Source organism: Prionailurus viverrinus, chromosome A1 (genome assembly GCF_022837055.1).
Source record: "Prionailurus viverrinus isolate Anna chromosome A1, UM_Priviv_1.0, whole genome shotgun sequence".
Classification (NCBI taxonomy): domain Eukaryota; kingdom Metazoa; phylum Chordata; class Mammalia; order Carnivora; family Felidae; genus Prionailurus; species Prionailurus viverrinus.
The window spans coordinates 67,441,210-67,458,111 of NC_062561.1; the positions used below are offsets into that span (position 1 = coordinate 67,441,210).

Below are 16,902 nucleotides of genomic sequence, written 5' to 3' on the forward strand. Positions count from 1 at the left end.
GAGGAGTCATTTTCTACACATGGGTAGGTCCTAGTATACTAGTCTAGACATAACATGGCTTCTGTGTATTTCTCCGTGTTCTCAACGGAGATCTCTTCTAGATCAAATGCAACATGATTAACACACAATTTCCCACTCAAAATAGCTGCTTTTTCCAACTTCTCCATTTTAATCTCATGACTTCTTTCCTGGGCTCATGGGCTCAACACATTCACCTTCCTTTTCCAGCTTTCTCCTAGTCCTGCATGGTATCAAGCCCTAAAGATGCTACCTCCACAATGTTTTATGATTCAGTCCCTGACCTGAGTGCAAGGCTGTGTTACCTTGATTTAGTTTTTTTGAGAGAGAGCGTGCACGCGAGCAGGGGAGAGGGGCAGAAGGAGAGAGAGAGGGAGAATCTTAAGGAGGCTCCAGGCGCCAGATGTGGGGCTCGATCCCAGGACCTTGGGATCATGACCTGAGCCAAAATCGAGGGTCGGACATTCAACTGACTGAGCTACCCAGGGACCTCTGCATTACCTTTTAGAAAACAAAACTCTTTTCTTGACCATAATCAGTGCAAATGAATGCAGAAACTTAATAAATACTAGTCATAACCCTAACACTTTGATTTAAAACCATTCTTTAGAGGATGTATTTTCTGTCTGGAATTAAGTGTATGCATATGTTAAGATACAAGCTCGTATATTTACACAAAATGAGATTAATGTGAACATATTGTAGTAATCTGTTTTCACTTAGTATTTTAAGAAAATATTTTAATGGCCATATAATATTACCGTATATGAGATCATTTATTTAACAAACCCTCCATTTGGGGACATTCAGGCTGTGTCCAATATTTTGCGATTGTAAGTAGTAACTCTGTGTTAAATATCCTTGAAGCCAAATCTCTGAAAACAGCCCTAATTACTTCCTGGAGATAAACTCTCAGATGTGGAATTGCTGAGAAACAGGTATAAGCACTTTCAAAGGAGGCTGTCAAGTACTGCCAAACTACCCTCCAGAAACAGGACACCAGTTTTGGCCCCCACCTGTTTTCTCTGTGCATTCACGCACCTGGGCATGACAGCTTTGTTTTAATCCACATCAGTCTGATTCCAAACAGCAGACTCACTTTCGCCATTACGACCTGCTAAGGGAACAGGGTGGCTACTGGCTCCCTCTCCCCTGCCTCTTCCCACCGTGGATCACGGGTGCCCTCCTCTCAGAATGAGCTTCTACAGGGCAGCTCCCTGCCTGTCATGCGGTCCCAGGAAGTCCCTTCTACGGGAGTGTTCCAACTGACTCTCTGTCCTTAACCTCCACGAGTTGGCTCCCTTGGGGTGACCCGGAAGGTCGTGAAGATGAAACGTGAGAGTGTGTGCTACACACCTGGTAATTCATTCCCTCAAATGCTCTTCACTCGCTGGATCAAGGCATCACGCCTCTGCTTACGCTGGTCCCACCAGCCCGGACGCCCTTCCCATGCTTTCCACCTGCTGAGATCCTACCCACATGTCACCAAGTCTACCTCAAGTGCCTAATACCTCAGAAATGCTCCTCCTGTTCCTTCATGTGGGGTCCTCCCACCCAGAAGAGGTAGGTCATCTTTTTCTAAACTTCAATAAAAACTCTGACCGCCTTCTAGCTTATTTAGTAGCCATTTTTATACAACCTCCTTTCTTCTACTGGACTTTCTTCTACTGGGATCTGAAACGGATTCAGCTTTGTATTCTTTGTATTGCATGTGGTGTCCTGTGCCAAATGGGCATTTTGTACAGAATTGAGGTGTTTAAGTCAGGATGGAGAAACTTATGGAAAATCTATCGCCATAGTGTTGAGGTACAGGATAAGCCGGACAGAGAAGACAGACGTGGCAAACAGATCCTATAACCATAAATACTAACTCAAATGGCCATGCCCTCATTTTCAGTTGTTGCAGACAACAACTTACACATCAAAACTGGTTATGGCCATTCTACACGATCGTCGTCCGAGCATTTGTTTTGTGCTGGTTTTGGTGCTGGGCGTCTCATCTTGTTGGAGGCGCACAACCCTAGAGGACCTATGACTTTCATTTTGCAAAAGAGAAGACAGAGGCTTAGTAAGGTTAATTAGCCTGCCTGAAGTAACAGAGTCCAAACAGGGCAGGACAGACTCAAACCCATTTCTGCCTGTTCCTTGTCCATTCTGCTGATGGCCTCTTCATCACGTGGATGGCCTGGCACCTCGTTATGTCCCTCTGCCTGGCCCGAAGAAAGTGGGGAGAGGTGTGGCTGCCAGCAAGGAACTGGCCTACCCCACAGATCCCATCACCTGATATTTAGAGCATGAAGTGGATACAGGGGAATATACTGTGGTGAGTGGACAAAAGAGCCCACAGCTCTGAGCAAAGAGGTGGTACCTGTGGTCAGGTGGGCTACTTGTCAACAGGAAGAACAGGCACCTACGGCTGAAGCTAGGAGAAGAACACAGAGCACCTGGCCAACAGGCCAGACAGACCTAGTGTCCTGCTTGGGGCAGTGAGGCTAATTTTTCATCCCACTGGGTGGTGAAAGGGCCTTAGATATATTGCTACACTGGGCTGTCTCCGACTCTAGACCCAAATCCCTGTAGGAGGATATGGGGAAGCCACAGAGAAAAAGGAATGTTGTCTATGAGGCAGCCAGACTACACTGAAAAGGCAAATGCATGCTTAAACCTGGAGTCATAGAGAATTAAATTCTAATGTAAATTCATGACTTGCAGAATAGAAAAGTAAATAAATCAGCAGGGTGGTAGCATAGAACTTTCTAGAGTGTCATGCTCAGTCACAGGGGGTGGGATAATTCATGAGCCCAATTTCAAACTGTCAAAGGATATTTCCTAGAAATCATGAGTTAGAGTCATCCACAACTGCCTGTGGGAGAGAGGACTTTACCAGGGTGGTGCCTTGTTCCAAGGCAATTCAGAGACAAGAGGTCTGGGTGGGCCTGAAAGTCAGCATTTCCAAGAAGCTCCCAGGTGACACAGGTACCACAGCCTGGATAGCAAGGAATTAAGAAGTCAGCAGGGGAAGGGAGGCAAGCTGGAGTGAGGGGAGGGGTTCTTGAAAAAATATTATGTAAAAAAGAAGAAAATGTAGGAAACTAATATTTTTGCACGTTATAGCAAGGTCTAGTACACATCTGTAAAAATGTATTATCCAAGTAATAGGTCTGAGCAAGAAAAAAAAAAAAACAAACCAAAATCAATCTACTTCTAGAGCTGGAAAATGCTTTAAAATGGCCCAGTACTCTTTAAAATGATCAAATCAACCACAAAATCATCTAAATGAAAAATGCAGCCAGTGTTTAGAATCTAACCAGGAAGCCTCGGGTGCTATTTACCTCATTTGGGCTCTTTATTTTTACTTGTTATTTCTTCCATTAATTAGAAACCTGTTTACTACCTATTACATTTTCCTGTTTATTAGAACTCCGGGGAATCTGGACAGTAGAGGAAAAAGCTGGCAGAATAAAGCACTGCTTCTGCTGTGTTGGCACATTCCCACATCGTCGACCCCACAACAGCCTCTCCCGATCAAACGCAACCCCAAAGGACGGGGGCAGTGGTGTCCCTAAATGCTGGGGTGGGTGGGGAGGAAATGAGACCTGGGACCTACACAGGCAGTGAAGTCACTTCGTGACTCTGCAGCCTGGATATGATCACCAATGACATAAACGGAGCTGAAGGCGACACCACCAGTGGACCAAGACACAAAAGTTATTGGCATTATTGCAACTATCTCCAAATTCGATCCCTACCCCCAACATTGAGAATCTCAGAGAATCCTATGATTTGGGGGTAAAGACCAAAAAATACAAATCTGTTATGTTTCTAAGTTGTACTACAGTTTCTTAGGTGATTCATAATTTATGGCTTCAAGAGAAATTTAAGATGCATGCAGATTAACAGAATTATGTTTAGAACATGCCATCTGATGGACACGCTGTGAGCCAGCAAACATCCCTGACGGTGCTCACAGGGACAGAACTTCATCAAGAGCTACAGTTACTGTTTCTCGGCACAGCAGCCCTCTCCTCACCTGCATTCAGGCTGGAAATAATCAGGAGCCAGCTTTTGCCATGTGATTTACTACAGCTGCTCCCTGGGTATCATTTGGGCATTAAGTTCAACATTTCTTCTTCCGTGTCGCAAGGGTATAATCATCACATTATGGCTACAGTCCACTCAACGGGTCTGTGGTAGAAGGAGCTTGAAAGAATAGTTCTTCAGATATCTAACACATCTAGGTGCGGGGTCGCTTGCAGGAGCTGGCTGGGAAGTATGTTTTTGATACTGGTTGCTTCACACCTGCACGTTACTCCCTCCCGTCCCAGCCAGCAGACCCTCAGCACCCACTGTGTGCCCTGCAGGATGCCGTTTTCTGGGGGAACAAAGATGAAAATAGGATGCTCCCTGGCCTGAAGCAGCCTCAGGGTACTGTGAGATACAGACCCCAAGTGGCACAGCAGGCTGCAAGTGCTACCTTTTATGCTTTAATTTTATGTTTTTGTGGTAAAATGCACAGAACACAAAATTTACCAGCCCATTTCTTAGGTGTACACTTCAGGGGTGTTACATACATTCACACGGTCGTGCAATCTCCAGAATCCTTCTTGCCTTGCAAAACTCAAACTCTGTCACCATGAGACACTAACTGCCCACTGACTGCCCCCGAAGCCCCTGGCACCCATCTCTCTACTGTTTGTGTCTGTGGATCGGAGCAGGCTAGGAATCTCGCATCACAGGCTCTGTCCTATTTTGCCCTCGAGCTGATTTCATTTAGCATAATGTCCTCGACGTTCTTGCCGTGTCAGAATTTGCTTCCTTGTTAAGGCTGGAATACCCCACTGTGTGGACGGACCACATTTGCTTATCCACCCATCCACTGATGAAGAACGTGCAGTGCTTCCACTCCAGGCATCCATAATGCTGCTAGAAAGTCAGGTGTGCTATGCCCGTGATCTTCAGGGGCGCCTAGGTGGCTCAGCCGGTTGAGCATCGACTCTTTATTTCAGCTCAGGTCATGATCTCACGGTTTCTGAGTTCAAGCCCCGAGTCAGGCTTCGTGCTGACGGCGCAGAGCCTGCTTGGGATTCTCTGTCTCCCTCTCTCTCTGCCCCTCCCCTGTCCGCATGCGCTCTCAAAATAATAAACATTTTAAAAACCATATGTAAGATGTTGTGGAAGAACTGAGGGTCTCACAGAGGCAGATGCATTAGAAGTGACTGAAAATGAGACTTTCACCAGCCAAGTGACAGAAGGGAAGGGTCTCTTGAGACAGAGGGGCAGTGTGCACATGCTGGGGACAGGGTGCAATGGAAAAACCTACACAGTACTCATTTGGGGGCACTGCTCGTGTGAGGAGTTGAGGCTGTAGAGGTAGGTGGGGAAAGAGCTTCCTATGGCCTTGTCTATTCTGGTTTCACTGCTTCTTCAAGAGCCCAATCTGGTCTGGGACGAGGGACCCAAGTCTCGCTGCTGGCAGACTTAGACGCTGGCAAGTCTGTCCTCCGTGTATCATCCCTTGTCCCTTTGGGTTGCCTTTCATCAACTTCGAGCAAGTCTCTGAGCCCTTTACTGCCTCCCGCTAGGGGCTCTGGCTCTTGAGCCCTGACCGGGTCACAGATTCTGGGCTCTTCTCTGGTGGCTGAGAGCTGGCATGCAGCCCCAGCTCCAGTGGACCTGGGCCTCGATACGGCTCCAGCAGCAGCTTGTCCAGGCTGGGAGCTACTGGGGGCCCCGTAGGGATCAGATCCGTGTGTGGGAAAGAAGCACTCTATGGGCAGAAGGATGGGGGGGTTGGTTATAGGAGGGCAAGTCTGGAAAGGGACAGGGATGGAGGGCTGTAAACAGAGACCACCACGGGAAGGAAGAGGAGGATGTGAGAAATACAAAGCAGTAAGAATAGGTGGGAACCAGAAACTGAAGTGTGAGTGACAAGGAGCTCCCAAGTCTCAGGCACGAAGAATCAGATTTCAGAGAGTGTCCTGGCTCAGCCCACCAAGCACCATGAGGCAGCTCACAACACGAGGCAAAGTAATGCTGGCATCCCCGTTCCGTGGTCAGTTTCCAGGCAAGATTTACCAGTAATATCATCCGGTCTAATTTATATCCACAGAGACACAAGGAGTCCCCCTGACGCGTGACCAGAAAGCCTGCAGGTGGATGAAGGGTTAAATCTGTAACTGAAATTGTCAAGAGGCAAGATGGTTTCAACAAACCTTCTCCCTTGGTTTAATGAGCGCTGTCACGTGCTTCAACACCAGAGGCCCGTCTAAACTGTATGTGAAGTTAACATTATCAAAGACAATCATGCCTTCTTGGGGCCAGGTCGGTGGAGGGTGGTTCTGATATTCCCAAGGGGCTTCTTTCTCAAGGTCTGTATATTCAATCACCCTTTCTACTGAAATCATCTGAAAGACACAGAACATCACATGGGTTAGGAAGGGAGGTTCTCATCCATGTTAAGAGACTGTAAAATGAAATGCTCTTTGATACTAGCTAGTTAAGTATATCTCAGGTGTCAATACCCCCAAAGAAGGCATCTGATGAGGACTGATGCAATTTACACACCTGTTCATAGTCTTGTAACACTTTCACTTATGGCTACTTCCTTCAGCATTACATTAAAACTACAAGAATTAGAGAAGTAAATCCTGAGATTTTATTTTTCCACTTTTCACACCTGAACAAAAAAACCAAGGATTTTGTCAAAGAAAGGAACACTTGTGGCCAACCATCTGCAATCTTGCTACAGAAGAGCCATCTGTTTTAGGGGAGTTGAACTGCCTAAGTCATCAAAAAAAAAAAAAAACTTTTTTTTTTTGAGAAAGAGAGAGAGAGAGAGAGAGAGAGAGAGGGAGGGAGGGAGAGGGAGAACGAACAAGCTGAGAGAGGGATACAATATTAAGCAGGCTCCACACTGAGTTCAGAGCCCAACATGGGTCTCGATCCCTTGACCCTGGGATCATTGACACCTGAGCCGAAATCAAAAGTTGGGCGTTCAACCAACTGAGCCACCCAGGCGCCCCCATCAAACTCATTTTAGGGATGCCTGGGTGGTTCAGTCAGTTGAGCGTCCGACTCTTGATTTTGGCTCAGGTCACGGTCTCACAGTTCATGAGTTCGAGCCCCGTGTCAGGCTCTAGGCTGCCACCACGGAGCCTGCTTGGGATTCTCTCTCTCCCTCTCTCTCTGCGCTTCCCCTACTCATGCTCTCTCTCTCTCTCTCTCTCTCTCACAATAAATAAATAAATTTTTTTTTTTAAATCTCATTTTCATGATCAGTCACTTTCTACTCTGTTAGAAGAGCACTCTGGAAAGATTTCTCTTTCATTTCTCTTCTCATTTCCCTTCAGGAGAAGGTGCAACTATTCCAAAGAGGAAAGAATTTACTTACTAAGGCCTCCTGAACAACCATCTCGACACCTTTGCCTAGCATACTCTGAGAAGGAGCTTACCCTACCAGAAAGAAGGGACATCAGCAAATTCAGGTGCTCAACAACATACAAGAATAAATGCTAAAATGAGGCAGAGGGAGGGTAGGCACACAAGGGGAGATACCTATTCATTAAACGAACCACCTCAAAATACTGAATTCTTTTATCAGGAATGAGGAATTACCCATTAAGAAGCAAAAATAAATAGGCCTCTAAGAAATTAGCTTATATCCTCTCCAGGACTTCAGAACCTCCCTCCTACAGAGAGAACATTTATTACATTTGAAGACAGCTTGCGGTGAATCTAAAACCCGCTGACATAGCACACAGAAGACTGAGGAAAAGATGTGTATATTTTATTTTACACTAACTTTAAACAGATGGAAGAAGGATCTGAAAAACTTGGTTAGCTCCGATGTAAAAATAACAGTTTTAATATTTTACATAAGAAGTGCTTTCATGCCCTTTAATGGCAGGGAGACTTGAAAAGGCTAAGAACGTAAAGATAAACATTACCATATTCTCCACTTCGGCGCTCTGCCTGACGCACCACTGGAACATCCCCATGAGTGTCAGGGCGTAGGACAACGCCAGGCCAACCTGCCCGGCATCTAGAGCTAAAATAGGAAGGAGAAGGGGAATCAAATCAGTCCCATTCTTTTTTTTTTTCTTTTTATTAAAATTTTTTTTAACGTTTTTATTTATTTTTGAGACAGAGAGAGACAGAGCATGAAGGGGGGAGGGGCAGAGAGAGAAGGAGACACAGAATCGGAAGCAGGCTCCAGGCTCTGAGCCATCAGCCCAGAGCCTGACGCGGGGCTCGAACTCACAGACCGCAAGATCGTGACCTGAGCTGAAGTCGGACGCGTAACCGACTGCGCCACCCAGGCGCCCCAAATCAGTCCCATTCTTAATCCCAAGTACAGGTCCTCCTCTCACTCTACCAAAACGACTCCTTTGTAATACGTAAATACTTGACACATGATGATAGTAATAGTTATACTTTTACTATCTGATGACTAAGACCATAAGACAATTAAAAAAAAAAAAAACAACACTATAAATTCAGAAAGACTGTTAAGTGAGTTTATGAACTCCAACAGGACTGACAAACACCTGACAGTATTGCATAGGTGACAAACAATGTCATTATTCAGACTTTTGGCATTACTGTTTCAAGAATCATTACGTAATTTCACTTTCTACATCCAATGCGACCACAGTTAGAAACCACTAAAAACAAGGCAATGGGTTCTGAGAGCCAGCCTTGAAATCTAAAATACTACTCTCACTGTTCCATTATTAATACTGTGATTCAGTGCTGTCACAATGGAATAGTCAGGGGTAGCGAATTCACCCCCTGCACACCAACACTTGCTCATGTGGTGCCCACCTGGTGGGGAGCATAGCATTCTCTCCTGCTGAATGGCTTTCTCAACCCACTGTACCAGGCTTGTATGCCCAAGAGATCCCAGCTCTCAAGTTAAAACCTAAAGCCCTAAGCTGGACAAAACACTTAACAGAAAACTTGGTTCTCTCCATATTCTCCAGACACTTCCCCAGGAAAGTACAAAAAGTTAGCTGCTACACTCACATGGTCCCCAACCTATGCAAAGATAAAAGAAACTCATCAGGGTCCAAATAAACACTCTACACAGACCACACAGCAGAATCACACCCAGCCCGACACACCGCGAATGCTTTAATGCGATCCGTTAGAACAAGACAGTATATGGTATTGGACAAGGTGGTAAGGTTTAATTTAATAACTGTAAACGCAGCTATAAATTGTAATCATACCACAAATAGTTATTCACATCTGTACTTACTTTTTGCCAGAATCAGGGACCCAAAGGCAACGACAATGACAAAGATGGCGCAGATGGCATCCAGACGCACGGCGAACCATCGGGACGTAGTCAGAAACAAGAACCATGCCTCTGGGTTTGCGAAGCATAATAAGCAAAATGAGTAAGTCAAAAAACCATGTTAATTACCTTGAATGCGGGAGAACACTTTGCCTGGTTGAGCTACACGAGAATTTTACACAACATGGAGATCAAAGCTGCACACCTAAGGAACCAGAAGGTTCCAGAAAGCCAACTTCTGACACAAAGCAATGTACAGTACAGGCAGGAATTGGTACAGTGGCTTTATGGGAGGCATGCATTGAAAAATTCAACCGAGGGGCACTTGGGTGGCTCAGTCATTAGTTAAGGCATCCAACTCTTGATCTCAGCTCAGGTCACGATCTCCTGGTTCGTGGAACTGAGCCCACAGTATGGTCTGTACTGACAGTGTGGAGCCTGCTTGGGATTCTCTCTCCCTCTCTCTCTGCCCCACCCCCACTCACACTTGCTCACTCTATAAATTAAAATAAACTTTAAAAAAAAGAAAAGGAAAATTCAACTCAGAGGTTATAAGTAGAAATAGGATAATAAAAACTTCGGAAAAACGGGCTCATCAGTACGTTTCTTAGAGTGCCAGGCTCAACATGAAGCTTATCCTCTCATGTGGTTTACTGTTCCCAGCTGATAACAGACAGCAAAACCTCCACTTTGTTTCCAGTACTTTCCATACTTACTATGGGGTCCTGCACACAGTGTTTATTACTTAGGAGCCAGTATCTCAAGGATCATCTTGCTAAAAGTTCCCACATCAAGTAGGTAGCAAATCTGACAATCAGGAAACTGATTTCCTCAGCAACTTCTGTCACCCTGAATGCTCTCAAAATAAGAGTTGGCAAACTACAGCCTGTAGGCCAAACATGGCCCACCACCTGTTTTTGTAAATAAAGTTTTATTTGAACACAGCTATGGTCATTTGCTGATATACTATGTTCGGCTGTGTGTTCCTGTTACAATAGCAACACTGAATTGCTACAATAGATAACATGGTACACAAAGCCTAAAACGTTTCCTATCTGGACCCTTAACAAAAAAAAGTCCATTGACCCCTGCCCTAAAAGGACAGAAAGTGATGGAAGGACAATGCAAGTCACTGGGGGTAGCGGGGATGGGGGAAGCAGTGGTGTGACACAGGGAAGGGGGAACACACAGGGGATTCTGAGAAGAGTCATGGCCCAGGGGAGAGGACAAAGACATGCTGAGGAAGGATGTGGGGCTGGGCCAGTGGTGAGACAGACAGAGAGGTGCTGCCCAGCAAGGCCAAGAGAGGGGGCATATCCCGTTCTTTGAAACCATTTCCAGAAACTCACAGACCTGAATGCAAATCCTGGTGTGCGTCAAACAGTTCCTGGAACCTCTCTTCAGCTTCATATGCCCGGATGGTCCAAAGTCCCTGGAGAGACGACGATAAGTGGGAAAACACCGGGCTCCGTGCTGGGGAGGCAGACAGACAGAAAGTCGGTGAGGCCGGACTGAGGAGAGCACCTGCCTCTCATGCTGTGTGGCCACACATCCCAGTTAATGGCACACCCAGAGCTTCTGGACGGGCTGCCCGGGGGAGAAGGGACGATGCCCTTCCTGGAGAGGGAACAAACACGTCAGCCCTCAAACTCCTGGTCACACTGCGCTTCCCTTTAACGACCCGAAAACACAAGTTTCTCTTCAAACCTATCTTTGACAAAATTCAAATCATGGCTAGATTTAAATAACTAAATTCTTTCTTTGCTAACTCATTTGTCCAAGGTCCTCCTCCAATGTGGCCTTCCTCCAGAACTCTTCCCTGACAGCCTTCTGAGAGGAAATTCTGTTCAGGAATTTTTGAGTCGCTAACGTTCTTACACTGAATTCTGCTACAGTTCTCACCACACAGAATCATGGTTTGCTCCACCTGTGACTATTAAGGACTGGGATCTAGTCAGTATGTCCCTGAAATGGTAACAGGTTGGTGAGAAGTTCGGTGAACAGCCAGTCCTGCTCCTGCGTCAAGAATCTCTTTCTGGGTGACGGAGAACGCAGGTATTGCAGTGCCCTTGCACCCACGGGGCCTGTGCAGCCACGGGGTCTTTGAATAGCTTTGACTTTGGCTGGAGGCAACTCCCCTGCTGGACACCTGGCCTGTGGAGGTCACTGCGTGACAGTGACATAACTCTTTCAGAACCTGACCATGGACTTAGTGGCCATTCTCTTTTGAGTAACTTCATGCTGGTTTGGGGCCTGAGGTCACATGACCAGCCATCTGTTTCCCTGCCATCTCCTCTAAGAGCACCCTGTGTGTCAGCACCAGGGGCTGGCTCCTGCCCACCAGGGAGGTGTTGGGCAGGGATGGTCACGTCCGGCTTGCATCCCCCACCATAAATAAGGCCATGACCAGCTGTTGTCAAGGGCAGGACTGTGAGTCTGTGGCCTCTGTCTGGGATGAGTAACAATTTGTGCTGTATCAGCAGGTAATACTTGACTTATCACTTTATTACCTGCGCATCTCCTAGAGAAGACTTGTTGGGAAAACACCTGGGTGTTCAGGGGAAGGGCAGATCACTTATCTCCTGAGACGCTACAGAAGTTTTATAAAATGACGGACAGAAACAATTCAGAGAAAAACTCAAACTTATTTCAGAGACTGATCCTTAGCCTGGCATCTGAACGCCTGTGTGTGTGTGACAGTTCAGTCACATGGGCACCGCATGTATGGGGGACAGGGATGCTGGGCACAAATGTGCAGACACAGAACCTCCTCTTGGAGCTTAGTGTCCACAGCTCCTCAAGCAAGGAGGAGGAAGGCTTCCCCACAAAAGACAGTGGGGCTCAGCAAAGATGGGACGCCCTGGGCTGTGGGCCTGCTGTCCACCTCCTCCACTGCGGACCTCTTTCCTGAGATACTGACTGAGGACATTAACTGTTAGGGGCCCGTGCCTGCGATGCTCCTTTAAGGAAAAAGACCTTCTCTGAACCGAGGCATGACCTAACATTTCCCCCTGTATCTACTTCCGGCAAAGAGCCTTAAGTGATTCGGTGGTGGTTTTGACCGTCCAGTTGTTATGTTTGTGATCTAGCACCCACACCACTCTCTCCCTTCATTTATACTGAGTCATCTTTAGCCTTTATTCATTTTACCTTCCTTTAAGTTTGTACTTTTAAGGCAGTAATATGAACATAAGGGGACTGAGTTCACGCCCCAAAGAAGAAAGGCTGCAAGCTCCGAATAGGCCTTTTTTGCACTTCTCAGCACATGTCCCAGTCTGTCCCCCAAGACGTGGTCAATGTGGAAACAGGGTGCTTCCCGGGATGACTCAGCAAAGTTCCAGAGTTCCTATCAAGAAAGTACTTACAGTCCAGCTCCAGGAAACACCAAGAACTCACTAGAACCATGTTCTTATTTCTTGAGCAAACAGTGTGATATAAACAGTTTCATCACAGAGAACGTTTCTAAGAAGGAAGGAGATGTGGCTGCTGACTCAGGGAGAGTCCTTGAATGAAATGCTTCAGCATGGCCACCCCCACCCGCGTCCCTTGTCAGGAGATCAAGGTTGCAGTTGATTTTCTCTGGCAGGGTTTCAGAGTGGGGTTGACTTTAGAAATCAGGGGTCGTCCAGCTTTGAAAATCAGTGAACCCAGAGACCCCACCACTAACTTTACTTCATATCCAAGAGTTCCAGGGGTACAGCAGGAATCTGCCCCTGAGAAAAGCTATCCTGTCTCTCTCACACCCTACTTAGGACTGAGTGGGATGCTAGGATGAGTGAGTTGGAGGATCTGCAAAGAAAATTAACTGGCACAGAGGGAAACAGAGTGCCAAGGCTCTGGTATGTTCTCTTGCCCAATGTAATGCCTTTTCCCCCACAAGGATCGAGCTAGCTATCCTGAAGTAGATCCCTATAGCACCCATGGTGTTAGCCAGCAGTCACAGGCAAATGCAACCCTACATTTCACAAAGTGGACACAAGACTGACGACTGTGTGTCCCATGACCCTGAGGACTCTTTGGGACAGACCCCTCCCCAAGAGGGAGAAGGCAGTAGCTGCTTCAAGGACCTGACAGCCATGCTATGGCTTATCATTTACATTATGTGAGGCCTGCTGGTTGTTATGTCCTTAATTCCCTCACGTTCAAGGTTCTAGCACCTTTCCGAGTGGCCAGGAAACACTTTACAGGCATCAACTCACAAGACCCTTGCAAGAGTCCCACAGGGCAGGTGTTGCTATATCTTAGAGGGAAAAACAGGCAGAAGGATTAAGAGCACTGGCCAAGATGAAGTAAATTAACCCAAGTGGTAGAACTGGGGGGTCAGACCAAACTCTTATTCCCGAGGCTGTGCTTTTAATCACTGCCACAGTGTCTCAGACAGAAAATAATCAGGTTAAAGATGCCAATGTGTGACTAAATGCAGTTTTCTCCAGACTTTGTAGTTTACGATTAGAAAACCCCAAAATCAGGGCACCTGGGTGGCTCAGATGGTTAAGTGTCTGGTGTTTGATTTTGGCTCAGGTCATGATCTCACAGTTTGTGAGTTCAAGCCCCGCATCAGGCTCTGTGCTGAGAAGCGTAGAGCCTACTTGGGATTCTCTCTCTCCCTCTCTCTCAAAAACAAACATTAGAAGAAGAAGAAGAAGAAGAAGAAGAAGAAGAAGAAGAAGAAGAAGGAAAGGAAAGGAAAGGAAAAAGGAAAGGAAAGAGGAAAGGAAAGGAAAGAGGAAAGGAAAGAAAGAGGAAAGGAAAGAGGAAAGGAAAGGAAAGGAAAAAGGAAAGGAAAAAGGAAAGGAAAGAAAAAAGGAAAGGAAAGAGGAAAGGAAAGAGGAAAGGAAGAAAGAAGGAAGGAAGGAAGGAAGGAAGGAAGGAAGGAAGAAAGAAAGAAAGAAAGAAAGAAAGAAAGAAAGAAAGAAAACCCCAAAATCAAACTTAGTGATTATCCAATAGCCTTATCCATTATCATACAGATTAAGCACCTTCAGTTGAACAGTCCCTGGAAATCCATCATGAGAACTTACAACAGCAGAATCGAGAGTCAGTCAATGGTCTGAAACACGTGGCACACATTTAACTCTCCCCAGCGATGCCCATGGCAGACACTGCTAATTGATCACAGTACCCTTACACATGGAATTTGGACGTGGCTGCATAACTCAGACATTGCTAACCGATCAAGCAGATCCTGATTTGCCTGAACGATGCTACCATGCTCACTTTTGCAAAAATGGAAACTCATTACAATCAACTGCGTATTTGTCAGTAAGGTAGTTTAAATGCCAGCCTGAGGTTTCAGAGGCAGCTAGGCAATAGGATCTGAAAATAATCCTCAGGACCTTCAGAGTCCTTTCAAAGCACAAGGATGAAGCAGATTTATATAGCCAGAGCAATCAGGTATCCTCTTTTTGTCCTCCTTTTTCCTGGTGGCTCCAGCAATGGCCTCAAGAAATACTATCACTGCTTAGAGAAAACAATAGAACTGCTATTTATGGCACAGACCCACAAACCAGACAGGTGACAACAAACAGTTCTAATCAACTGACCACCACATTTGGTTATCTGGGAGTGAGGAAGAAGGAATATCTGTATTTAAAGTATTGTCACAGCCTACTGGGGTGCAGGAATGTTCACAATATTCCCAAATACCCTAGGGGTCATGCGAAAGTTCTCAAAATCTCCAGATTAAGCACTGGGAAAATCCTATACTGTTTCTTGAAAAAAGCCTCACGAGGTCCCCTTCCTCCTCTCCATTTCCGCATGGATGGGGAATGGCCCTTGTCCAGACAAAAATCTCCACCTTCTTCCAGAGACCTCGTTTAAATAAACCAGAGACCTCCTTTGCAACAAGACTGACTGAAGTCGACAGACTCCATTTCATGAGCGGCCTCCACTTATAAAATGTCTGGAGCCTTGTTGTCTCCATAAAAGACGGGCTGGAGTTCATCCTTTATTCCTCCGCCTTCTCCAAGCTCCGCCACAGTAACCTGTTGAGAGACAGGACGGCCCACATGTTGGGACTACAATGCCTGCCGCCCCAAGGCAATGCCTCACAAAACCACACCTCACAGGAGGTCAGCTGGTTCTCTGACGACTGAGAAGTTTTCCTATAGGTCTTATAAAATCGATGCCCATTATCCTTTATGCAAATGCTAATGACAAATGTCTCTCAAAAATATATAATTAAAAAAGAAACAAATGGGGGGCACCTGGGTGGCTCAGTTGGTTGAGCATCCAACTTCAGCCTAGGTCATGATCTTGCCATTCCCAAGTTTGAACCCTGCATTGGGCTCCGTGCTGCAGCTCAGAACCTGGAACCTGTTACGGATTCTGTGTCTCCCTCTCTCACTCCGCCCCTCCCCCACTCATGCTGTGTGTGTGTGTGTCTCTCTCAAAAATAAACTCTTAAAAAAATTAAAAAAAAAAAAAAGAAACACATGGGGCACCTGGGTGGCTCAGTCAGTTAAGCGCCCAACTTTGGCTCAGGTCATGATCTCATGATCTCACCACTCGTGGGTTCAAGCCCTATGTCAGGCTCTGTGCAGACAGCTAGGAGCCTGGAGCTTGCTTCAGATTCTGTGTCTCCCTCTCTCTCTGCCCCTCCCCTACTTGCACTCTGTGTGTGTGTGTGTGTCTCTCTCTCTCCCTAATTAAAAAAAAAAAAATTAAATTTAAAAAAAAAAAAACAAGAAATACACACACACATGCCATAACAAAAAAAATCTCTCTGTCCCAATGAACTTGTATTTTTCCAGACAACCATGAGACCCAATAGGTTTCTCTTCTTAGTCTGGCTTGCAGGAAGCTAAGCTGGTATTAATTTGCAGTAACTATCCACAGGGTTGCAGTTTCTGATACAAATATCTTACTTCTTTATGTTTTGGCTACCACCTTTATTCCTTCTTTCTTTTTTTAAATATAACAATCTACTCTCCTTATGATTTGTCTTACTAATAACGACATACTTTTGTGCATTAATGAGATAAGCTCTGAACTATTTCATCTTCTGTGACTACCCATGTTTTCCCATTATTCCAAAACCAGGAAGCTGAATGGAGAACAAACTAAATGCATACTGAACAGAACCCTCGCCTGGGTCCTCCTAAGGGAATTACATCCAGGATCCATTTATAGGAACAGCCTGAGCGGGGGGGGGGGGAGGGGGGGGGGGGTAGCTTCAAACAGTGTGGCATGACAGCAAACACTGGTGATAATAAAGAGTAACACTGAACACAATTGTTTATCTTTACAAAATATTTACCAGCTGTACCTTATTTGCCATTTTTTGAGTATGTGACAGTAATCTGTTTTTCAAATGTATCACTTCTGACATAGGAGTATATTTCCCGACACATCTGCTCCTTTCCCTAATCTTTCCCTTTCTTTGTCATTTCCAGAACCTTCAAGGAAAGACAAATTCCGTTATTTTCCTTCTGTATTTCCAAAATATTTCCAACATGAAATATTTCTTAAAAAAAATTACCTGAGTGCCTGCTCTATGTTAGGAAGCATGTCATGAGTAAGACAGAAATGGCCCCTGTCCTCACAGTGCTCACGTTCCAGTGGAGCGTCACTACACGTATATCCTC

The 16,902-nt window shown here is 45.8% G+C and overlaps 1 protein-coding gene across 4 annotated transcripts in view; it reads right to left on the minus strand.

The window, feature by feature from the left end:
- Positions 1 to 16,902, minus strand: part of ABCC4 (ATP binding cassette subfamily C member 4) — a 270,180-nt gene that overhangs the window by 43,407 nt on the left and 209,871 nt on the right. For 3 of the 4 annotated variants that reach the window (XM_047871810.1, XM_047871800.1, XM_047871827.1), the window contains 4 exons: positions 10,670 to 10,789; positions 9,278 to 9,388; positions 7,965 to 8,065; positions 6,231 to 6,422 (listed from right to left, as the gene is read on the minus strand). In XM_047871810.1, the coding sequence (XP_047727766.1) occupies positions 6,231 to 6,422; positions 7,965 to 8,065; positions 9,278 to 9,388; positions 10,670 to 10,789 (524 nt within the window). The remainder of the gene's footprint in view (positions 1 to 6,230; positions 6,423 to 7,964; positions 8,066 to 9,277; positions 9,389 to 10,669; positions 10,790 to 16,902) is intronic. The other variant, XM_047871820.1, reaches the window with a different exon arrangement.